Source organism: Megascapheus bottae, chromosome 20 (assembly GCF_031878675.1).
Source record: "Megascapheus bottae isolate mThoBot1 chromosome 20, mThoBot2.hap1, whole genome shotgun sequence".
NCBI lineage: Eukaryota > Metazoa > Chordata > Mammalia > Rodentia > Geomyidae > Megascapheus > Megascapheus bottae.
Genome location: NC_143528.1, coordinates 39,309,347 through 39,334,511, shown reverse-complemented (window position 1 = coordinate 39,334,511; position 25,165 = coordinate 39,309,347). Strand labels below are relative to the sequence as shown.

The window sequence follows — 25,165 nt, the reverse complement described above, 5'->3', positions numbered from 1 at the left end:
TTTTTGCTGTATCCCCTCAACAACTCATCCTGTAATTGCATTAAGCTGACAGTTTAATTAAAACATGTTCAAGGCCTTGTTTTTACACGTGCTGTATTAAACACAGTGACTCTTCTGTTTCGCCTGTTCAATATCCTAATTTTCCTAGGAATGTGAAGCTTTTCTGCAGTGCTGACAAGCTGGTAGATTATCAGCATTAGTTTTCCTTTGAAGAGTATTTGTCTAAAAGACATGCTTTACTCATTTTTTTCCTTCCCAAGATAAATTAAAAAGGGATTTCTATTTTCTTTTTTTTTTTTTTGTAAGAGCTCCATCTTTAGTTCATTCTCACCCACAGTTGAGCTTGTGACCTGCCCAGTGTCCACCGCCTACTACCATCTGGTCTGCAGACAGTGTAAAAATTCCAGGCTAGCACAGACAGTCACGCTTCTTGCTAGGCTTCCAGGACTCCATACGGGACGACAAGTGGGGAGTAGACTCGGGGAAGTCAGCCCGCAGGTTTCTTGAGTGTGGTGGGATGTGTAACCCGGGACAGTTTCCTCCTCCACTCCTCAACACTGCTGCAGCTCTGAGGCTCCTCCTGAAATTCATGTGCTTCCCGCGCTGCGCAGGCCTGCGAGGATGAGGGTCAGGCCTGCGGTGGGCGCTCTGCTCGCAGCCTTCTCACTTGACTTTGTCCTTTTGGCCCTCAGCCCCTGCACGTGGTCTGTCCTGAGCAGTACACCCAGCCGCCCCCCACGCAGTCCCACAGGATGGACCTCATGATCGACTGCCAGCCCCCGGCCATGTCCTATCGGCGGGCTGAGGTCCTCGCCCTGCCCTTCAAACGTTGCTATGAGAAGATCGAAATCATGCCTGAGGTGAGCTCTTAAACTGGGGCTTTCCACTTGGATCTTTTGAAAACGAACCCCAGGGTGCTTTACTTGGGGCTTCGTCAGAACACACAGACCCCTAAGCAAGCAATGGTGTCGGGTGTGTTTGCTTAACTGAGAACGATAAATGATATGTGAGCTAATTTTAAATAATTCAGACCAAAGTGACACCTCAACACAGAACTGGCAAGTTTTTAAAGGCAAGCCACCCTGCTTGGTTGAGGCCCATACAGGTGGGTGGCCATCACATTTTATAGCGATTCTTTGTCACTTCTCCCTCTCCCTCCATAAGGCTGTGAGTACCTGGGGGTGGCAGGGGTGGGAAGACTCTCTGGGAACTAAGGCACTGTTGTCTAGATTCATGGGAAAGTGTCCTTTCGTTGGAGCTTGTGAATTCAGCATCACAGACTTTCTTCTCTTGGCTAAACACCTTGTAAGTAATTCACTGAGCAATTCCAGAGGGAGGACCAGCCCTCTGGGTGACAGGTCAGCGCTCTCTGGCCTGTGGGTAGCCAGCCTGGCAGCTGGACAGCCTTCCTACAGCTCTCCAGGTAACAGGTCTGTTCTCTTGACAGCTCTGAGTGATTGTCCTCCTCTTGACTTCATTTCAGTTTTGGTGTTAACCCAGAAGTAGAGGCAACCATCTTGTGGTTATTTCTTTTGTATCTTCATGATTTTTATTTTCTCTACATTCTGCTTTTTTTTTTTTTTTGTGGCACTGGGGTTTGAACTTGGAACCTTACATGGCCTAGGCAGGCAATTTCTTGCCGAGTCACACCTTTAGCTGTTTTTTGGGGGGGGGGAGGGGAGTGTTGCTGGTTATCTTTGAGAGGGTCTGCTTCCTGCCAGATGTGAGCCCAGCCTGCATTCCTCCCATTGGTAGCTGGGTAGCAGGGGTACCACACGATACCCAGGTGATTCCCTTGAGAAGGACTCCGGTGCCAGGGGATAGCAGCCTCAGCCTTCCATGTAGTCACACCCAACCTTAGGTTGAAAAAGCTCTGAGAGGCCATCCTGGACCCATCAGCCTCCCAAGTAGCTAGAGCTGGACATGAGCCCCCAGAGCCCTTTAAGGGTTACATAAAGTGCTACCATAAATGGATAACAATTTTATTTACTTATTTGTCTGTCATAGGGTTTGAACTCTGGGCCTGGGCGTTTTCCATAATATCTTCAGCTCAAGGTTAGCACTCTACCATTTTGAGCCCCAACACCACTTCTGGTTTTCTGGTGGTTAATTGGAGATAAAGTCTCTGGACTTTCTTGTCCAGACTGACTTTGAACTGTGATCCTCAGATCTCAGCCTCCTGAGTAGCTAGGATTACTGGCATGAGCCACCAGCCCCATCAACAATTTTGATTTATTATAAATTTATTTATTGGTAGAAAGTTATTTCTGGGTTTTCTACGTTATCAGTAACAAATGTCCTTTACAGAAATCTTTGTCCATATATTTATTCCTATGGAAAACCAAAGCTTCCGGATTGACTGCACAGCACCAGAGCACATGTGACAGCTGTTCTCAGAAAGAAGCATAGCATTCACACCCCCAGAGTGGGGGTGGCACTCTTTTCTGCTTCCTTCGCTCCCTAAGTACTTTAGTGTGTCATTTTGAATTGAATTTCTTTGATTCTTAGCAGAAAATTTTATAAACACAACTTAATGTGGAGATTTCTTCTGCCTTTAAAATGGGCAACATATCTAGGCTTCGGTGGCTCGTACCTATCATCCTGGATACTCAGGAGGCTGAGATCTGAGGATTTCTGTTCAAAGTAAGCCTGGGCAGGCAAGTCTGTGGGACCAACCACCCAAAATTCGGGAAGCAGAGCTATGGCTCAAGTGTTAGAGCCAGCACTAGCCTTGAACCAACAGCTCAGGACAGCACACAAGCCCATAGTTCAGTACCAACCAGAGTGCACACGCACGCGCGCGCACACACACACACACACACACACACACACACACACACACGACAATGTGAGGAAGAAACTTTTTAAAGCCAAATCTTCATCCATTAAGGCAGACAGCTCCTTTTGATAGGAAATCCTAACAGTTCTTGAGCTAATAGTTAATTTATTTTTTTTAATCAGTCCTGGGGCTTAAACTCAGGGTCTGGGCATTGTCCCTGAGCTTCTTTTGCTCAAGGCTAGCACTCTACCACTTGAGCCACAGCACCACTTTTTCCATTTATGTGGTGATTACTGAGAAATTGCACCCATGGCTCCGTGCATATTAGGCATGAGCCATAGTCCCAGCTCTAATCATTCCTTTTAAAGGTTAAATTAGGGAAAGAAAAAAAAAAAGTCTGTATGGATTCCGTAATTTCACGAGATTATGGGTTTGTTGTTTCTGCTCGTGGAACATATGGGCAGGTTCTCGATGCCTCTAGCCCTTCTTTGCACTGGTTATTTGAAGATAGGGTCTCCTTTCCCTGCCTGGCACTTGACTTGGATCGTGATCCAACTGCCAGTTTCTTTCCATTGAAGTGGATCTCACAGTTTCTGCCTCATCTGGCCTGAAACCGTGATCCTCCCATCATCAACCTCCAAGTAGCCAGGATTACAAATGTAATCCTTCTCCCAACACATACATTTTTTATTTTAAGGTCACTGACCTATCTCCATGAGAAGTGTTCACTTCCACAGAGTCAGCCAGAGCTTGCAAACCATCTGTGAAGCCATGGAAGAGTGTCCTGTTACTCCACACTAGCCACCTGGAGTGGCAAGAGGATGTGCCAAGGCCAGAATGATCAGAAAGTGCTTGCAGAAGCTGGGACCTTCTCGGGGTCTATGAGAGCTTCCAGAGTTGTCTGGAGCTGCCTGAGCAGCAGCCATGAGGCTAAGGCATCAACGCGATGCATGCGTGGCAGGTGTTGGGTGATGTAACAAGACACGTGGCTACCTGGCCACGTCAGGACCCAACACTCCCTCCACCCTCCCTCTGTCTCTTGCCTCCTTCTTCATCAAGATTGGAAGATTATGTAGGATTCTACACAACCAGTTTTTTGTTTTGTTTTGATTTGTTTTACAAAAACAAAGTTTAGGGGCCTGGAGTTTGGCCTAGTGGTAGAGTGCTTGCCTAACCTGCATAAAGACCTGGGTTCAAAGAAAAAAGCCGGAAGTGGTGCTGAGGCTCAAGTGGTAGAGCTCTAGCCTTGAGGAAGCTCAAGGACAGTGCTTAGGCCCTGAGCTCAAGCCCAGGACTGGCAAAAATAAAAACAGAAAAACGAAGTTTAATTTCTTACCTCCCTGAAGCAGTTTGTTCATTTTAGCGTGCACTGGTGTACGTGAAAGCTGAAAGGGATCATCACAATGGCAGTCCATGGTGGCTGGCCCTCCTGGTACCTTTCCCACCAGGCCACCCGTGCCAATGCAGTACCTCAGTGTCACCATCCATCTTGGGGCTTTCATAAGAACATAGGGGCCACAGCCCTGCGCCTCACTACTCCTCTGCTCAGCCCCTCTTCTCAGAGGGGGTCCATCTGAAGACCCCACATTTGCTTTCAGCTTGCAGACTCTCTGGTGCCCATGGAGATCAAGCCTGGCATCTCCCTGGCAACTGTCTCGGCCGTGCTGCACACTAAAGATAACAAGCATGTGCTTCAGGTAGGAGGCTGGGCGGGAGGCCAGGGGTTGGAGGGGGGGGCTGCATTGCACAGAGGCCCCAGTGCGCTCAGCCAGGCCCCGCCCCACCTGGCATGAACTGGAGATGGAGACCCACCTGCCCAGCTCTGCCTATGAAGTCCTTGCAACTTCTTTCTCTGGCCACATGCCTCCGGAAAGATGAAAGGGAAGAGACCCAGGATTGCTGGGTGGGGGGCCACATGTCACCCTAAGTGACACCCTCCACTACAGAAGAAAAAGCCCTACTCCAGGCTTCTGCCTGAGCACTGTGGGGTGAGCTGGGTGCTGTATGGAGTCCTGGAAGTGGCAGTACAATGCTGCAGGTATGAGGCCTGAGCCTTGTTGGGGGCACAGTCCTAAAGGAATTCCACACCTGGGCTGTGTACCCTGCTTCCTAATGCAAACTGTCCAGCTCTCCAGCTGTCCTCAGTGTCCACAGCTGGGGTCGGGCGGCGGCAGGCTCTGCCAGCGGTCTATTAGGAGGTGGCATTGCCAGCAGATGCTGCACTGGGTTGATGGAGATGGATCTTGATAGAAGACAGAATCTCAGCAGACATGGTGACCCCGTGTGCATGGTTTTGCCACCTGGGACCTGGGGCCTCTTTGCAGAGAGGAAGCTGGAAGCTCTGGGTGACAGCAGTGCTTGCCTTCTGCCACAGCCCCCGCCAAGGCCAGCTCAACCCACAGGTAAGAAGAGGAAGCGGGTGAGCGAGGACGTCCCTGACTGCAAAGTGCCGAAGCCCCTGCTGAGTGGCTCCATCCCTGTGGAGCAGTTTGTGCAGACGCTGGAGAAGGTGAGCAGCGCCTCCACTGCCCTCCTGCCCTGTCTCCTGCCCGCAGCCACCCCTATCTCCAGGGCTTGGGTTGCTGCTCTTCACTGCTTCCCCACCCAGGCTACTCACCTGTGGGTCTGCTTCATCCAAAGTGGGGAGAGAGGAGTACGCCTGCCCGTCCCCTGCTAGCTGTCCCTCCCCTTGCCTGTGCCCACACGGCACCTGTGCTTTCCCGCCCACTTCCTAGGGAACGGCACCGGAACCACCCCTCCCCATGAGCCCGCGGTGGGCACAGGGCAGGGTAGGTAGGTCGGGTTCCAGAAGCCTCCCTCCCACAGGCACACGTCACTGCTCTTGAGATCAGGCAGGGTCCCAGCGGCTAGGCCCCTGAGCGTTCATTTGCTGCTGGCTGGCTCCAGAGCCTAATGGGGATTCCTGACTTAGAGGGTTAGGGACTTGGAGAAGAAGACAAGAAAAAGATGGGATCGGGAGGACTGCAGCCCAAGAAGGCTGAGAGCTTAAGACTAGCCCCATTTATTTCAAGTTCCAACCTTAAATACTTTCCTTAAAACCAGGAAACTGCCAGGGGTTACATTCGTACAAAACAGCAATCAAGTCTCACATGGGTTAAGTGAGAAGCGATCAATAACAGCTTACTTCCTGTGTACTCAATTGTGCAGGTCCAAGGTCACTGACCCCATACTCGGTCCCCAACAATTTGCAGGTAGGGTCAAAGAAGTGACAGGAAGGGACAGTTAGCCCCTACCCTTCAGCTCAACAGCCATCTCCCTCTGGTTCCAAAGAAGGGATTTCTTGACTACAACCGAAAGAAAAATATATATATCTTAAAGGCCTTTTTGAGTGTAGTCTTAGTCAAGGGCTGCAACCACTGACAGCATCAGGAAGCACAGAAGATGAGAGATAATACTGCCATGCTGCTGCTTTCTCTTTGTTATTATAAAGGTGATATACACAGGGGTTACATTGGCATGTGTCAGATAATGAGTACCTTTCCTTTCATACATGATGTTTCTTTTAAGAAAGACTGCACTTAACATCAATTAAAAGTAATTTGCCCCTAACAAACTCAATCCCCTTTTCTCCACTGGCATCTTAGAAGAGAAGGCTTCCTGTTTGGCAGGCGCGATTTCCTTATCTGCCCTCAGCTGTCCCACAGCAGCTCTTCTTGATGCTCCTGGGTGGCTGGTGAACAGGGGCCCTGTGCATGACGCCTCACGTGTGCAGAGGCACCGGTGCTCTCTGTCCATTCTGGAGAGAGTTGGACAGCAGGATTAGGAAGCTGCAAACACGCTCTGCACCCCACTCCCCTCCCACACCTGCCAGCCCTGGGGTGGGGGAAGAGCTGAGACTAGGATGGGACCAGCTCCCCAGAACATGCAGGGTATGGTTGGACTCTGTTACTGCAAAGCTAAAGGAAAAGCTGGAGAGATGGAGCTGGCACAAGAGTGCCTGCCTAGCGAGCACAGGGCCCTGAGTCAGACCCTGTGTTGCTCAAAACCAACAGGATTGTATTAACAAATGCCACTTCCTAGACGGTTTCGTCACACCTAGAGTGCTGGGTTTAACTGCAGTGACAGAACCTGCCTTCACCTGCGTCAGCCCTCTCCCTCTCTCTCGGGGCAGCATGGCTTCAGTGACATCAAGGTGGAAGACACAGCCAAGGGCCACATCGTCCTGCTCCAGGAGGCCGAGACGCTCATCCAGATCGAAGAGGACTCCACACACATCATCTGCGACAACGACGAGGTGCTGAGGGTGCGCCTGCGGGACCTGGTCCTCAAGTTCCTGCAGAAGTTCTGAGTGCCCGTCCCACTGCAGCTGCCACACCCCGGTGCCAAGGGAGGGCCTCCAGCCTCACCAGGGAAGAGGGGCGCTGCAGAGAAGCGGCCGGAGCTGCTCTGTCCCCTGCATTGTTCCAGGCGCGGACTTCCCTTCACACTGGACAGCCATTCCCCTTCCAGCCAGGTCACCTCCAGCAGCTGAGGACCTGGCATGACAGAAGCCCTGCCCAAGACGCTAGTGCCGGGCACAAAAGTTACCTGCCTAACACACACAATTTTAGAGCTCCGAGCCATGGCTCCAGTGGTAGAGAGAGCATCTCCCTAGCAAGTGTAAATTCAGTCCCTAGTACTTCTGCACACACAAAACCACAATCCCAAAAAACTACTAAAGCAAATCCAGCTATCTATATTTTATACTGTGATCCATTTTGCTAATAAACTTTTTTCTTTATTTGGCCAGTCTTGGGGCTTGAACTTCGGGCCTGGGCACTGTCCTTGAGCACTTTTTTGGTCAGGGCTAGCGTTCTACTACTTGAGCCACAACACCCCTCCTGGCTTTCTCTGTGTATGTAGTACTGACTAATTGAACCGGGGCTTTGTGCATGCTAGGCAAGCATTCTACCACTAGGCCACACTCCCAGTTCCAGTAAACTTATTTTTTATAGTATTATCCATGCTTTCTTGAAACTGAGCTAAACAGTGACTTAGTATCTAAAAAAATATGAAAACATGTAAGAATCGCACAAACCTAGATTCACAACAAATTTTAGTGTCATGTGTTTGAAACAATAGAACCTGGCATTGTTTACCAAAAAAGAAAAAGACATACATAAAATGCAATCCTGGCCGGGAGTTTGGCCTAGTGGTTAAAGTGCTTGCCTAGCATGCATGAAGACCCGGGTTCGATTCCTCGGTACCACATACATAGAAAAAAGCCGGAAGTGGTGCTGAGGCTCAAGTGGTAGAGCTCTAGCCTTGAGAAAGTCCAAGGACAGTGCTCAGGCCCTGAGCTCAAGCCCAGGACTGGCAAAAAAATAAATAAAAATAAAAAATAAAATGCAATCCTAACTGCGTGGGAGGCAGAAGCAAGGGCTTGTGGGTATCCTGGACAGGAGTTTGAGTCTCCATCTCTGCCTGCCTGCCTGCCTGCCTGCCTGCCTGCCTGCCTGCCTGCCTGCCTGCAGACTAAGCATAGGCCACTATGGAACCAACTCTGTCTCAAAAGATCAGCAGGGATAGGCAGAGTGGCACGTGAGGCTAAACCTGGTCATGTGCAGAGGCGTGGCACTTCAGCTCCCACCTTCTGTGGCCTCTGCAGGGCCTGGTGACAGTGGTCTTCACTCTGCTGTTTTGGGAAAACACTCATAAGACCCTTTCTCAACCAGTAAAAGCTAGATGCTGCTATGGGGAATGCATGTACAGATTGTAGTCCAGAACAGACCGAACACTAAAGCACCTCTGAAAAATAAAGTAAAAAGCTCAGGGAGGAGCTGCACGGCAAGGCTGGGTGGTGCTGACATGAAACCTCAGGACCAGAATAAAAACACTAGCGTTCCTATGTCTGTTGTCAAGTCCCTGGGCCAAGACTGCCCCGCACCGCAAGTTACCTGGCAAGCAAAGTGGGTAGAGCCGCTACCCACCCCCTATGCAGCTTCCCATTGCACGCCAGTCCAGGGCCTTTCCTATCTTCCCTCTGTATCAAAGCTTACGTTCCACTCGGTGCTGTGACAGACACGGAATCTCTAGACTTACACATGACCAAGCCATGAACTGCTTTTATGCTCGGAATGTACTGTGTCTGATCTGTCACTCAGCTGATCTTTCCACAAAGTAGTACACAGAGGACCCCAAATCTCAGGGACCTTACTTCACTGTGTGAATGTGGTTCCGCTTGCCTGGACTCGGATCTTCTCTCCAAGCAACCACAGTCAGGTTGTACCCAAAACACCCAGCGCGAAGTGGCTCTGCTGTCCATCAAGTGCCAAAATGTAGCAACGGGATGAGAACCCTTCACACTTGTACGATGGCATGCTGAGACAAGACAAGCAGACTAGCCTGAAAGAGGGGTTTTCCTCTCCCCTACAGCCGTGGGGTAAAGTGACAGACTCGGGCACCCAAAGGAGGGCAGGTGACGTGTGTTTTGTGAGTCACTGCAGCCAGACAATGCATGAAGAGCATTACTCTTTGAACCAAAAGTTGGGTAAAAATAAGGAAGCACTGCTGGACACGGATGACACATGCCTGCGATCCCAGCTGCTCAGGAAGCTGATGTGAGGACCTAAGTTCGGAGCCAGCCCAAACAGGAAGTTCTTGAGACTCTTATTTCCAATTACCACAAAGAGTCTGAGGTGGAGCTGTGGTTTAAGTGGTAGAACACTAACCTCGAGCACGAAAGTTCAGGGGCATCGTTCCTGCCCTGAGGTCAAGCCCTAGGACTACGGTGGAGAAAGAAAAGCAGAATACAATTAAAGAAGGTGCAAGTCTAGACTAAACCTAGACCTTGGTAGTACAGAACCGAGACTTACCCAAAGGAGGCAAGCGTGCTACCACTTGAGCCATGCCTCTAGCCTCTTCTGGCCTTGGTTATTTTGGGGGGGGGGGGGGGGAATCTCACTTTATGCCCAGCTCAGCTAGGCTTCAGTTCTACCTGTGCCTTACTTGCACTGTTGAGACAACAGATGCCACCGTTACAGCTTTTTTTGGGGGGGGGGTGTCATGGGGTTTGACCTGGGCCTGGGAGCTGTACCTGAGCTCTTCAGCTAAAGGCTACCACCCTACCCTAGAGTCAAGCTCCACTTCCCATTTTTCTAGTGGTTAAAGAGTCTCAGGTCCTTTTGTGCCCGGGCTGGCTTTGAACCTTGAGCCTCCTGAGTAGGTAGGATTACAGGCATGAGCCACCTTACCTGGCTCACTTCTGGCTTCTTCTGCTTATATAGTACCAAGGAATCGAACCCTGGCTTCCTGCATGCTAAGCAAGCACTCTACCACTAGGCCACACTCTTGACCCATTTGTATTATTTTATAAATAAATGTTTAATTACTAGGATTCTAAGCCTTTGAAAAGTGTTTTATCCACATCTTGTCATTAAGCACAAGTGCTATTATTTGTCTCTTAATATTAGAGGTCACTGAAAAAAAAATGGAGACAAGTTTGTCAGCACTCTTTTACTCTTCTGTATAGTAAATCACAGCGAATCATTCCTATTTGTTTCTGTTAGGTGACCAATCAACTGTAAGCAAAAAGTAACAATCTGTATGGTACACAAATTCTGGATCAGTAAACGTTCACCTAAAATGAGTCTGCTAACATTTCTCAGATCATCCATTATAATTTTTAATCTAGTAACTATAGTGATGACACTTTGAAAATAGTAGTTTTCTTGTTCAATCTTTACTGATTGCTAGGTAGAGCCACCAATAACATAACCACAGGTATGATAGTCTTTTGTCTACCTTCTCTCAATTTGAGACCTGCCTTAGGGGGAGGAGGGGTAAAAACAAATTTCAGGAATGTGTAATTCCAGGCTCAATCTATATTTCCTGAGGGCTTCTTAATTGCAGCTATGAAAACATGGGAAAATCTGCAAGGACAGCTGTCATTGTAGACAGCTCTGGTGCTAAATGATTCTTCACGTTGCAGGCTTACTGTTGCTCCATGGCCTACTGGCCAAATCTAGCAGGTGATCTAAGGGCAGGGAAGGAAATGCACACAAATCACACAGGGCCCGAAAATCCTAAAATACTTACTGTGTGGCCCTTTGCACAAAACACCACATGCTTGCGCGCACGCGCGCGCACACACACACACACACCCCAGAGGTGTCACAACATAAAAGATAAAAGCAGTCCAGCTGAAGGGAATCATAACTGAAAAGGAATGGCAGACACATCTCCATCTACACTAGACACCCCAGTGCTTTGTGAGACAACTAAAGCCTCAGGGGAGATGGGGTTTTACCAGCTTCCATTAGCAGAGGGTACAGTTCAAGGTACAGTTCAAGGCTGCTCTGAGGAGAGAAGACCCCAGGAGACATTCAGAGAGCAGGGGCCCAAATTCTGTACATAAAAAATTCTGCAGACCTTTGAAACAAGCCAAATAAGTAACATTTAGCAATTGTCACAGTGGATTAACAAAATAAGAACTAATGATAGGTTGCCTAGAAGAAATGTACATTAAATAAAGGCAAATAAAGTGAAAGAAACTGGATGAAGATACACCAGGTATCTTTCTGCAAGTAGGGGAAAACTGGACAGATGTATTAACACCAGATAAAGCAGACTTTATGATACAGAACGCTGCCAGAGATAGTTCTTTGGGCAATAAAGAGTAGTTAAAGAAACAGTCATAACTATATTGACAATTTCAAATAAATGAAGTAAAAATAAGAAATATTAACAGGTGGAGCTTTTAATCACTAAATAAAAAGTTCAGCTGGGAATGTGGCTTAGTGGTAGAAGGCTTGCCTAGTCTGCAGGAAGCTTGGATTCAATTCCTCTGTACCACATAAGCAAAAAAAGAACAAGCCTCCGCATACTTAAAATGAATGAGAAACCATGTAGAAAACATGAAGTATGTCGAAAAACAAGTATGCATAAACATAATAAAATAACCTGCTTTAAAATATGGGCAAAGGACTCATAACAGATTCTTTCCCTGAGCTTCTTTTGCTCAAGGCTAGCACTTTACCACTTGAGCCACAGCGACACTTCCAGCCATTTCTACATATGTGGTACTGAAGAATCAAACTCAAGGCTCCATGCATGCTAGGCAGAAGACTCTACCACTAGGCCACGTTCCCAGCCTCTGACACATTCTGTGTGCAGTGAAAGCACTGGGGCAGGAGCCCTGGGCAGGCATGAGCACGGATGGAGGCCAGGGCAGAGGCTCCTGACTGGCTGGGGTCCGAAAGGCGGCTGCACCCCTACCTGACAGAGGACGCAGGTGTGAAGGAGGAAGACGAGAAGAGTGGCCAGGGTGCCTGGAGCCCCACCACGGGACGGGAGGGGCCTCTTTCCTAGCCTTCCCTTGGCTTCTGTCCTCCATCTCCTTGGCGGCCAGGGACCAGGGACTTGCTGCCTCCCCACAGCTGAGTGAGGCCAGGGTCCTGGTGGTGGGGACCTGGAGGCGCTGGCGGTGACCCCTTCCTAACAGTCGGGGGGGGGGGGGGAACGCCAGTGCCAACTGCCACTGCAGCCTCACCTCCAGAGTGCAGCTCCCCACGCCCCACTCACAAAGGACGAGGGCTGCATGCATCCCCCACGCCCGCCTGCACACCAGGTGTCCTCAGTCGGTCAGAAAGGGGACCCGGACGGTCCAGGCTGCCTGAGTTGCTACAGAGGCAGCCAGGGGCCCTCCTCACGTCCCTCATGTCCTCGTGTCTCTCCTCGCATCATGCTTCAGTCCACACAGAGGAAAACAACACCTCCACACCACCTGAATTAAATTTATTTTTTTGTTTTTATTTTTTTACAAAACTCAATGTCCGCCCATTGTGCTCAGTGAGGGAGGGGGGCATCCTGGGGGCTGCACTGCCAGAGGCGCTGCCCTCCAGAAGAGAAGGCCCACGGACTCGAAACCAGAAGCTCAGACCCTCGAGCGGCAAGGCGCAGACCTGCAGTGCCCCGCAGTGGGCGACAGGAGCACAAAGCCTGGCCACAGGAACATCCAGCCGTGTGACTCTGCCACGGCAGCTGCCCCAGTGTGCCTGTGGCACCGGAGGGCCTCACAAAGGAGCCTGCCACAACCTGTCCCTTTCCTGCCAGGGCCACGGCACCGGGCCTCAAGTTCCTCACATTAAAAGAAACAGGACACAATAGCAGCCACGTGGACAGCGGAGAAGACCCCACTCTGGCTCCCCAGGAAAGAGGGCCATGCTCGAGTCGGCAGTCAGGGCGGACAGTCAGTCAGGACCCGCCAACTAGAACCCTCTGCTGGCTGCGGAGAGGCGCAACCCAATCTCCAGTAGCTCTTGGCATGAGCGGTAAAAAGATACCAGAGCAGGCCTGGGGGTGGTCTGGCCCTGACTGCCAATAAGCAGAGTCCGGAGGCTAGGCCAGCCCAACAGTGTGGGACCTACAGCAAATGACACTTGAAGAGAACCCCTCTAGTACCGGAGGGCCAGAAGTGAGCGTCCCCCAAGAAATGCATACACAGGACGTCAGTGGCTTCAGGTATTCACATGACCAGGGCAGGCTTGAGTGCTGCGGGATTCCACTTTAACACAAGTCACAGGCTAAGTCCCTGGCACACAGTCCTAACACCCTCCTAGGTTCCCAGCTGCCACCACGGCCCAAATTAGCTTACTTCACTTCAGCCCAGGCAACAGAAACTTTAACAGCAGTGCAAAGTGGGAAGTGGTAATTTGGGGTGTGAATGCCTGTTAAATCCCAAAGCTGGATTTGAGCGTACCTAACAAATCACAGCCTCTCACAGTTCTGGCACATACCAAACCTACAGGTAACAGAGGGAGGCTCAAAGATGGGGAAAGGTGAATTTCACCCAAGAATTTATCTCAAGGCAGTGCCTTGCTGTTAAGACTCCCGGGCCAGCCGGGGGGCATCCCCAGAGGATGCATGCTTTGTCGTGTGCCAGAGCATGCTGGCCTGCAGACCACCGGGCCCTGCCTGGAAGTGCAGCCTCATCCAGGAGAGAACACTCCAGAAGCCAGAATGCTGCTAACAGGAGGGTGGCCTGACTCCTTCCACATTCTTTGCTTCCCATTCTCTCTCCAACCAGGGGGAGAATGGGAATGGAGAGCAGGCCTACATTCTGGGATTGTCACTGGTGGAATCTCCCAGCCCACTGGACCCTGCAGGAGACCACGGGCCGACTGCCAGCTCTGGCACCTCCCACACTTTGCTGTGAAAGGACACCAGGTTTCAACAGCCGACTGTCTTGTCCAACACCCTCACGAGGCCATATCTGTCCTGGTCTTGTTTCTGCACTCACTACCCCATGGGAGGGTGGGAGATGGAAAGGCAGCTTTCCCATGGTCACAATCCATCCCCACAACACTACAGAATGCGCGGAGCCTAATGGAGAGACGGGCGAAAATTTCAATCACCCACCCCCACCAACTATGTGTGTATGTGTGTGGGAGGGGGGGTGTGGGGGTGTGTGTCTATGCACACATATAATAAGCCTGCGATGGCAGATGTGAATCTTCTTTTAAAATACTAGGTAGCTCTGACTTTACACATCACCACACAGCTGTCCTGGGCTACGACCCATGTCCTCAGTGCCCGGCGTGGAGCCCGCATCCCTGACCAGGCTGCTCCAGGGCCCGACTTCAAGACAAAGCAGTGGCCTCCTTCCCAGGAGGCCTGCCGCCTCTCCAGGAGGGAGGGCTGGGCTGGCAGTCCAGCGGGTGTCCTGGAGCCCTGGGAGCGCCTCCCTCCTCCTCCCTCGACCCATCCTCTCCCCACCACTTGTGACCCCTAGATGAACTTGAAGCACTTGGTGTTGTCATGGGGCAGGCGAGTCTTGAAGAGCACGGAGTCCACCCGGAACTGCGTGTACAGGAGAGGCATGTAGCCGTACACTCTGACAAAGAAGTTGATACACTTGTGCCGCTCGTAGAAGTGGGAGTCGTCGTGTGACAGGGCCTGGGGACATCCTGGGCACCGGAAAGTCCAGCGTGACGTCACCTGGGAACGGGAGCAGAAGAGCGGAGGTGAGACGCGGTGTCCACTGCCATGCGGGCGGAAGCCTGAGAGGGGCCTGCCGTGATTGGACTCCTGTCTAATCCTGGTCAGGGCTGGTCCTGCTGTGCACCCAGATGCCAGCGCCAAGTTGTCTACTTCACTAATGTGTTTAATAGCAAAACCCGGATACTATATATCACTTTAAAAAGACACAAGAAATATGATGTAAAAATCAACGTTAATAAATTCTCTAATAAAAAAAGACACAAGAAAATTATATGTAGGAGTTTTCAAATTATATGTATATGTAGGCGTTTCAAACATGTTCAGCAAAAGAAGAACATGGTTTCTTTTTTCCTTTTTATTTTTATCTCTCCCTACTTTAAACCTATGATACCCTATAATAAATCCTTGCCAAACTTTTCAAAGACGATTATATTTAGACTTGAGAAAACGGTTATGGTCTAACCATAATTAAGAAACTTCAAGCAACTACAAAAAAATATGGCAAACCAAAGTCTGACAGGAGCCCCACTCTGAAAGTCCAGCAACAGACAGAACCCCCAAAACCCCCACAGGGCTCTGGCCCCTGCTTCCAGTGAGCACAATCATGTGCACAGGTGCTCAATGAAACCTCAGAGGGCACTAACAGAAACAGCACGTGCGCCAGCCCTTCTGCGATCCCATGCACTTTATTTGATGTGCCAGGAAAATTCAGGAGTCCACAGGCTTCATTCACCAGATTGCCACATGGGCTGAGTGGGCCACGGGTGTCCAACAAAGAACGCTAAGAAACCCTCGGTAATGTTGGGAGGGTGAGGAATGTAAGGAACTGCCCAGAACTGCACAGCTATGAACTGCACTCTCTACAGGCGGCTCCTCCCCTGACCAGGGCCGACCAGGGCCGACAGGGAGGAAAGGAGCTTAGAAAGTGCTCATCACAGCCCTCTGCACACCTACGTTCTGAAGGGAATCCCTGGGTGAAACAGCATTTCAATCGTGTCTTCAGTGGTGGCCACTTTGGTAATCATAGAACGCTGCTTCCGTGGGACAAACGGCATAAAGACAGAGTCTGTGTGACCACTGAGACCAATCCACACCTTATCCCCACCGTGGCCCTTGGTGATAGCCCCTAGTTGTAATTTTATCAAGCCCTCACAAAAAAATACTAAATATCAAGATGAAGGGAACGGGGCTGGGAAGGCAGCTTGGTGGTAGAATGCTTGCCTGGCATGCATAAAGCCCCGTAGTCCATTCTTCAGCATGACATAAAAAAAGCCAGAAATGGCACAGTGGCTCAAATGGTAAAAAGCTAGACTCGAACAAAAGAAACTCTGAGTTCACACACACACACACACACACACACACGATGGTTAGTAACTGCCCTCGCTGCAAAGCGGAGACGAGCAGAAACACTGCTCGGATTCTGTGCAAAAAGCGGCCCACGCCTTGGGATGCTGTCTTCCGCTGGAGAACATCAGTGCACTCCAGCTACAGGTAAAAAACAAAGCTGCACCACCGGCCCCACACAGTTTCAAGCTGCTGATTCATCCACAAGCCCTGAGTAACGACTCACTGAATGGGGACAGGTCCTCTGAAGTCAGGGGGCACGGAAGAGACCCTGAGGGGACGGCGCGCAGCCGCGTGGGGCCAGGCCTCACCTTGATGGGGGGCTTCCGGGTGATGTGGGAGACGAGGAAGTTCATGGCGATGTCCTCACAGTTGGTGTACTCGTCCACCATGTCTCGGATGGCCTGGGGCATCACGTAGGAATACAAGTAGGCATAATACTGCCAAGGGAAGAGGAGAAAGAAATAAGCAACATTATCTTGTTCGAGGCCCAATTCTTGGGCTTTCAGCAAAACTCCTCCTCCATGAAAGGCCAGGAGTGGGAAGCCTGTGGAGCTCAGGAAGATGCCTCGTGGTGCAGGTGCTCTGAAGGAAGCCGCATCCCACCCCAGTCCACCCCAACCCACGACGACACCTCCAGGAAGCCGGTTCCGTGTAATCGCCTTGATATCTCGGCAGTGCTGAGATCAAGTCGGACGCCGTGTCAGCCGAGCAGAAGTCCTCTGACAGTGGCAACGAGAGGGAAGTGAGGGGAGCTGGCTGCCTTCCCACACCTCCACGGCCCACAGGACCCTGCCGGCCAGTCCCTCACTGCCTCACCACAGGACTCGCCTCCCAATCCCAGAGTCAACCTGGGATTAAGTTACCTTCCAAACAAATACATACAAACCTTCACACCTCAGCTCTGAAGCAGATGCTTCCAGCCTCACCTGCCCAGACCTGGAGAATTCACTTGTCTACTGGCCGTCTGCCCCCTCAAGCTCTTACAAGTCTTTTAAAACTCAATGGTCACACCTACACAGCCATTTTCACCTCTGCACTATTCACGATAGCCAAGCCAGGGAAACAACCCAGATGCCCCACTACAGACGAATGGATACAAAAAATGTGGTACAGGGGCCGGGAGTTTGGCCTAGTGGTAGAGTGCTTGCCTAGCATGCACAAAGACCAGGGTTCGATTCCTCGGTACCACATACATAGAAAAAAGCTGGAAGTGGTGCTGAGGCTCAAGTGGTAGAGCTCTGGCCTTGAGAAACTCCAAGGACAGTGCTCAGGCCCTGAGCTCAAGCCCAGGGCTGGCAAAAAAAAAAAAAAAATGTGGTACATACATACAATGGAATTCTACACAGCCACCAGACAAGATAAAATAATGGCATTCACTGGAAAGTGGATAGAACTAGAGCGAATCATGTTGAGCAAAATAAGTCAAGACCAAAGAAACAAAAGGCGCATGGTCTCCTTGTTATGTAGATATGAGATCCAAACAGTACAAGAGCTTATCCATCAACTTGGAGATATAACTACACAGACATAAATCTATGATGGGATATATATATATATATAATCTATAGACATAATAATATAGTATATAGACACTATGTATCTATGACATACAAACTCTCAGCTTAATTTTGATTTTGTTCTTAAATTTATGTCAGCGATTACATATAGATTCCATTCTTGAATACTTAAACATGACATTTGAAATATGATGTAAAAAAAGTGTTAATATCTTAAAAAAAAAAAAAAGTCGATAGTTAAACGAGCCCTGGTGGCTCATGCCTGTAATCCTAGCTACTCAGGAGGCTGAGATCTGAAGATCACGGTTCCAGTCCAGTCTAGGCAGAAAAGTCCCCATAAGACTCATCTCCAATGACCCACTCAAAATGTGGAAGTGGCACTGTGGCTAACTCCAATAAACTACCAGAAAAGTGGTGCTGTGGCTCAAGAGCATTAGCCTTGAGATAAAGAAGCTCAGAGACAGTGTCTAAGCCCTGAGTTCAAGCCCCAGGACCAGTACACATTCACGGCACACGCGCGCGCGCGCGCGCGCGCGCGCGCGCACACACACACACACACACACACACACACACACACACACACACACACACACACACACACAGAATGTGAGGGAATGCGTGTACAAAGGGGCAATGGCAAGGGCACAAGAACAAGAGGGCAAGGCTCTGTCCTTCCCAGGAGAAGGAAAGATGCCATGTAAGAAGACAGAATACATCCAGGACCACAGGAGGCCTGCATGACAAGCAGGTCCCAGCATTTTAGATGACTGGCAGATGGCTCAACTGAACCTTGCTGCACAGTTAGGAAGCAAGCGTGTTGGCACGGGCTCACAGCACATCTTTGGGGAAGCAGCCGTGCAGTCTGTAGGAGCGCAGGAAAGGGAAGCAATGCCCGTGAGGGGAGGGGCAGGCAGAATTGTTCTGTGACTGGGCAATGGAGAATACTTGCTCATCTCAGAGAAGAGTTCCTTCAGAGCCCAATGGAAGAGGAAAAGTGCAGGCTAGCAGCACTCAGAGAAATGTAACCCAAGTCCAAAAGGCATTTTAAATTTCCTGGCAGCCAGGAAATTTAGAGCAAGCTGGAAGCCTGCATTTGATCTGTAGCACCAGGAAAAAAAATAATAAAAGCAGTAAAAAAAAAAAATTTTCATTTACCCAATATCTCTAAAAAAATTCAATTTCAACATGCAATCAGTACAAAAACAGAATCATTACTTTCTGATCTGTATTTTACAGTTTTAGCACATCTCAATTCTTTTTTGGCTGTTGTTGTTGGTCGTGGGGCTTGAACTCTGGGCCTGGGTGTTGTCCCTGAGCTCTAGCTAGCGCTCTACCCCTTGAGCCACAGCACTTTGGTTGTCTGGTGGTTAACTGGAGATGAGTCTCACAGACTTTCCTGCCCAGGCTGTCACTGAACCGCAGTCTTCAGATCTCAGCCTCCTGAGTAGCTATGCTTACAGGCGTGAGCCAGGGGCACCTGGCTGCAGCTCAATTCTGATCAGCTACTTACCAAATGCTCAGTGGCCACTTCACAAAACAGACAAGGTAGGGAGAAAGATGGGCCATGAGCAAAAGCAGCTCAATGCAGATCAATGCAGAGCTCGCCATGGGGAGAAGGGTGATGACTGCAGGCCTTTGTCCTTTGCTATCTAGTGGACATCAGAATGTGAGGCCAGGGAAACAAGCTCAGCGAAGTCAAGCAACCTGCAGAGCTCCAGTCAGGTGCACGGGGGCCTAGGACAGGCAGTGCACAGTATGAGCCAGGAGCCTGCCAGGTCCAGCCACGGCAGCAGCGTTGACCATGGAAGTACGTGCCTGTCATTCCAGCTACACAAGAGGGAGGCTCATGCTCTATACAAGAAGAATAACTGGCCTGGTGTGGTGGCTCAGGCCTGTAACCCTAGCTACTCAGGAGGCTAAGATCTGAGGATCAAGGTTCAAAGCCAGCCTGGGCACAAAAGGATCTGAGACTTTTTTTTTTTTTTTTTTTTTTTGCCAGTCCTGGGCTTGAGCTCAGGGCTTGAGCACTGTCCTTGGACTTTCTCAAGGCTAACACTCTACCACTTGAGCCTCAGCACCACTTCTGGCTATTTTCTATGTATATGGTACTGAGGAATCGAACCCGAGTCTTCGTGTATGCTAGACAAGCACTCTACCACTAGGCCAAACTCCCAGACCCTGGACCTGAGACTCTTATCTCCAATTTACCTCTAGAAAATGGGAAGTGGGGCTTGGCTCAAGGGTAGGGTGGTAGCTTTGAGCTGAAGAGCTCAGGGACAGCGCCCAGGCCAAGTGCAAGCCCTAAGACCCATAAGATCTAAGAGAATCATGGTTGGAGGCCAGGTTGAACTCATGGAAGTGATGTGACAAGACTTCTGCATGGTTTTCTGAAGGAAGAACCAATGCCTGAAAACAGAACTGCTCGTCTTGCTGCTCCACTGACAGTCTAGAGCTACTCTGGGCAGCCACTTATTTTACTGGATTTTTTTTGAGGCAGAGTCTTACTGCGTGTCCAGGATGACCTTGCAGTCCTCCCGCCTCAGAGCTGGTGTGTACCACCATCAACAGCTGCGTTAAGAAGTTTGTTCAGTGTCTTTAAAGACAAGAAGATCCGCATGAGCGGCAGGAGGGCTGCTGTGAGGACAGCATTTCTCTAGCACGGCAAGGCTCACAGCTAAGCATGTGCCAATGGGGGCCACTTCGTCTCACCTTGTGAAAGAAGGCAGCACCTGTCAGCACCATGGACAGCTCGCACGAGTAGTTGGCATTGTAGAGCCAGGACTGATGAGGGAGGTCCCACGCATGGTAACGGCCAGGGAAGCCCACGATGCGGTCCCGCGCCTCTCTCCACACTCTTGAAAACACAAGTGCAACCTACCTGAGCCCAGCTCAGAGACTCTCAGGGGTGCTTCTAATCCCTGCCTATCTGACACTCTGGAGACCAGTAAGACCAATGAGAAGAGGCGGGTGGAAAAAAAGCGAAGATGCACAGCCAGGGATCATTCACCAGATCCTGCTGCCTCCTCTTCCTGACTCTCAGGGAGTTAATTCTCATCCCTCCGGTTTCTGGTAGAGACTCTCTGTCCTTCTGCTCTCAGCCCAACGGGTTGGGTTTAAGGATGCTATGCCTGCAACTCCAGAGCAGGCAGATCTCCCAGACTCGGAGGAAAACCCCAACATGGGAGTAAAGCAAGCCCAGGGAGGACGAGAAAGGCACCCTTCTACTCCACCCAAGACGCTGGGCCAGCCCATGTGAGCACTTGGGACTGCTCAGGACTCCACCAGAAACTCATTCTACTGTCTAATCCAGGCTCGAGTTAGTTCTCTGCTACGTGCAAAGTGCTTCTTGATTGAACCTCAGTCTCTTACCGAAACCCAAACATGATTTCATCATGGCGGAGGTGAGCATCATCGTCAATAGACAAGATGGCCTCTGTCTCGATCTCATTCCAGGGCAAGAATCGATTGTTCAAACTGTTCTTCTCAGTACGAACCACCTGTAACAAAGGAGAAAAAACACTGGAAATCAATGCTTTGCAAGGCAGATCCAAAAAATTCTATAGCCCAAAGGAGACTGGCTAAGTTAAAATCAAGCACTGCCTTTCATTAATACAACCTGCCTTATGATTCAAAAAGTGTATAAGGATTTCACATCTAAGCTTTCCAGTTAAGCATTTTTCTTGTGAAAAAAACCAGAGTGATAGTTCAAGCAATAACCCAGTCTAGGGAAATTACAAATCATTTTCCCAGGAGAACACAAGGTGGCAGAACAGACCTAAAATTCTGGTTCCCAGCTCTAGACTCCCCAGCTTACTTAGAAATTTTAAAACCAAATTCAGAAGTCCCTCAAGTTTATGTCATTTCTGTCCTTTTGTGGGGAGATAGAGCAAATCATTGTTGCGTTTAGTCACTTCCCTTTTACAATACCCACTCACAGTGCTGAAACACATACAAAAGGCTTTTGCAAGATGCTCCCTACTCAGTACCAGGAATGTCACTGCAGTAGTGGAGCACCTGCCTGGCAACCATGAGACGCTGAGTTCAAACCTCAGTACTACCAACAAAAAAAAACACATCACAGAGCCAGACAGTGTGACCGGGCAGCAGGGACATCGCCTGGGACTGTCAGAAATACAACTGCAGCTAGGCGCGGTGGCTCACGTCTGTAATCCCAGCTACTTAGGAGGCTGAGATCTGAGGATCACGGTACAAAGCCAGCCTGGGCAACAAAGTCCGTGAGGCTCTTATTTCCAACTAACCACCAGAAAATCAGAATTGGGGTTGTGGCTCAAGGGGTAGAGTCGTAGCCTTGAGCTCTTGAAGAGCTCAGGGACAGCACCTAGGCCCAGAGTTCAAGCCCCACAACCAACCCCTCCCACCCAAAAGAAAAGGAAAGAAAAAACATATCTGCAGTCCACAAGAGACCAAGTCCAAATCTGCATTTCACTACATCCCCAGGCAGCAGCCACACACGGTCAATCCAGAGAAGCTCTGGAGCCTGTCAGAGCCTGGGCTCAAATCCCAATCCCTCCCCCTTGCTGGAGGTGTGGAAATGAGCAGGCTTTCTGCCAGGCCACCACAGCACCACACTGTCTGCAAGGACAGTGACTGACACCCACACCTGACAGTCTACAAGTCTAACTTTGAATCTGAACATGAGAAACAAGCAAAACTAATGACCCACTGCCTACAGTGTATACAAAGTAGCTGTCCAGTTTACAAGCTGAAACAAGTCAAGAGAACCTTCTTGTTCTGTAGAAACCCAGAGGTCTAACAACAAATGTAGTTTGGCCTAGACTTCTCAACCAGTTTTCTAGTAAGTTCATTAAAGCCAATCCAATGGATATCAAGAGGGAGGTGAAGGAAAGAGAACTGTCTTCCAAAGTTTTGTGTCAAAGCTATTGTGCTTAATGACCAAATCTCAGTAATCAAACCAATGTTAGTTTGGATACCAAAATCAGGACAAAAAGATTCAAACATTTTTTAATATAGACACAGGGATGAGCATTCGATTCTAGAGGCTTGCATGTTTTAGACTGTGAGACAGGTCAGTTTTAATTTTTAAGAAAAAGAAAAGAGTTGCTGATTATTCTTGTAACACTGCAGATAAAATAAAGCACAACCTCAGCTGAGAATTCATACAAAGTACCCAGAACAGAGAAGAAAAAAACAACTCAAAAAGTGCTAGCAATAGGGTGTATGATACACACCTGTAATCCTGTTCTGTTCTCCAAAAGTCACAGCAATAGACAGGAAAACAAAGAACTATCTCAGCAAGAAAAAATTTACTTCTACAGAAGTGTGCATCACCGGCTGTAAATCTGACAAGCACACAGAGCAGGCAGATTCCCCATCTGTCCCCAACACCGCAGGCCCTGCCCCTCCGCTCCAATTGGTTGAGCTCAAGTTCTCAAGCTGCTCTTGATTGGCTAATTTGAAGAACGTAAGGTGTAATTAGATAAGATGAACATTAAAAGGCTTTTAAATAAGAATAAAAGTGCACAAACAAGGTCAAAACTTACCCATACCCACTGCTATTTCTGTGAACAATCTGAGGTACATCTTAATTCCACCTAGAAATAATTAGCTAAAACAAAACCTTTCATTCCAAAACCCTTTCCTCATCCCAAAGCAGCTATTCCTTTCCTGTTTTTTGTTTGTTTTTTGGGTCAGTCATGGGGTTTGGACTCTGGGCCTGGGAGCTGTCCCTCAAGGCTACCGCCCTACCCCTTGAGCCAGCACCACTTCCTGCTTTCTAACGGTTGACTGGAGATAAGCGTCTCAGGCTCTTTAGTGCTCGGGCTGGCTTTGATCCTCAGATCTCAGCTTCCTGAGTAGCTAGAATTACAGGCGTGAGCCACCTCACCCGGCTCTCCTTTCCATTCTTTACTTGCAGATTAAGCAACTCACTTTGACAGGAGGGACAGCTTTTCTCACAAATTCCAGCAAGTGGAAGGTGAAGACAAGAGGACAATCAGGGCAGCCTGAGATATACAGTGAGACTGCATCTCAAAAATAAAGCCTGCTAGGCACCAGTAACTCTCGGTCTATAATCCTAGCTACTCAGGATGCGGGGATCTGAGGATGTTCAAAGCCAGCCAGTACAGAAACGTCTATCAGACTCTTATCTCCAAATATTGACCAAAAAGCTGGAAGGAGAGGTGTGGCTCAAGTGGTAAATCAATGGGGGGGGGGAGGGGGGAGAGAAGATAAAAAAAAAAAAAACAAAAAAAAAACCCTTAAGGGCCAGGCGCATGGGTAGAGTGCTTGCCTAGCATACACGAAGCCTTAGGTTTGATTCCTTGGTACTACATACATAGAAAAGCAGGTAGAACTCAAGAACAGTGTCCCCAGGCCCTGAGTTCAAGCCCCAGGACTGGGGGGAAAAACCCACCCTCAAGGACTGCACCTTTCTCCCTCGCTATCTGGGAGACTGAGATCAGGAGGGTGGTTAATCACACAGGCCAGCGCACCCAACGGAGCACAGCAGTGGTCCCCACAAGCACAGCTCACCCCAGCTGTCCTGGAAACGAGACTGGGAAGACCACTGCCAGACCTGTCCACAGCGGCCTCTGCCCGGTGTTGGACCCAGAAGGCTGGGTAAGGCTTTTTCTGTTTGAATTGGTTCTAAGGGAAATCACAGTTTCAGGCAATGATCATCTGACCCATACAAGGGCAAGGTAAGAGATAAAACTCAGCCAGGTCTCCAAGGAGTAAGCCTTTATAATTGCTAGAGGGTCTAGACAGAGCTAAAGCCTGAAAGCTGAACACTCACAACGCCGACTGCTTCAGAAAGATGTAAAAAAAAAAGTTCCACAAAGGCAGTTTCCATCCATCCCTCTTCCCTTCTCCTTAACAGACTATCTAGAAACCAGTATTAGTATCTCTCCTGGCATGGCGGCCAAGCTCCCCAACAGAATTCTTCTAGCCCAATTCAAATACCAAGGGCTGTGAGAAAGGGTAAATGTCAGTGAACAACCATCCGTTTTCTTTGGGGGGTGGGGAGGACGGGTGGCTCTGGCTTCGCGAGACCTTCGAGTCTCCTACGGCAGTGTGGTATACTCATCTGAAGTCACCACTGCCACCGCCACTGCCCTGGTCCAGGCCCACCCTCCACCACCACAGTCCTTAACAGTGTCTGCTCTCCCTCTCATCATCCCGCACAAGCCAAGTGCCCCTCTGTTCCACACCCTACCACATGTGGGATCAAGCCTGGTCCCTACGCTGTCTCTATGGTTCTGGACACATTGCTCTGATCACCTTCTACCACCTTCTTTCAAACGCTCTCTGCAACAGCCCTCCCAGCACTGCGCCCTGAGGGCCTTCCTCACCTCACTCAACTCCTGCTCAGATGTCGCCTCTTCAAGAGCCCTTGCCAGACCCCATGGAAATTAGAGAATGAAGAGTACAGACTCCAGGCCAGGCTGTCAGAGACTACCCTAGAATGGGTATGAAGAGTGGAGAGGAGCAGTTCTGAGTCAGCTCCGCTGCCCTGTTAATAACGGAAGAGCTATTGCCTTAAAAAGCACTGGACTGAAAACATGAGAGGGCAAGCGGTGCTGGTGGCTCGAACATGTCATCC

General features: G+C 49.6%; 2 protein-coding genes across 5 annotated transcripts in view; one reads left to right on the top strand and one right to left on the bottom strand.

Moving 5' to 3' along the window:
• The window catches only part of Ints9 (integrator complex subunit 9), a 60,254-nt gene extending 52,725 nt beyond the window's left edge, over window positions 1–7,529 (top strand). Inside the window, exons 14-17 of one of the 2 annotated variants that reach the window (XM_090353674.1) lie at window positions 693–860; window positions 4,378–4,476; window positions 5,154–5,288; window positions 6,912–7,529. In XM_090353674.1, coding sequence (XP_090209800.1) covers window positions 693–860; window positions 4,378–4,476; window positions 5,154–5,288; window positions 6,912–7,088 — 579 coding nt within the window. In that variant the 3' untranslated portion in view covers window positions 7,089–7,529. Of the gene's footprint in view, window positions 1–692; window positions 861–4,377; window positions 4,477–5,153; window positions 5,289–6,911 lie in introns of those variants that run through there. The other variant, XM_090353675.1, reaches the window with a different exon arrangement.
• A 4,979-nt stretch (window positions 7,530–12,508) lies between these two features.
• Extl3 (exostosin like glycosyltransferase 3) overlaps window positions 12,509–25,165 on the bottom strand; it is a 68,421-nt gene continuing 55,764 nt past the window's right edge. For all 3 annotated transcript variants that reach the window (XM_090353669.1, XM_090353670.1, XM_090353671.1), the window contains exons 3-6: window positions 20,953–21,080; window positions 20,293–20,437; window positions 16,375–16,503; window positions 12,509–14,716 (exon numbers count right to left, since the gene is read on the bottom strand). In XM_090353669.1, coding sequence (XP_090209795.1) covers window positions 14,507–14,716; window positions 16,375–16,503; window positions 20,293–20,437; window positions 20,953–21,080 — 612 coding nt within the window. In that variant the 3' untranslated portion in view covers window positions 12,509–14,506. The remainder of the gene's footprint in view (window positions 14,717–16,374; window positions 16,504–20,292; window positions 20,438–20,952; window positions 21,081–25,165) is intronic.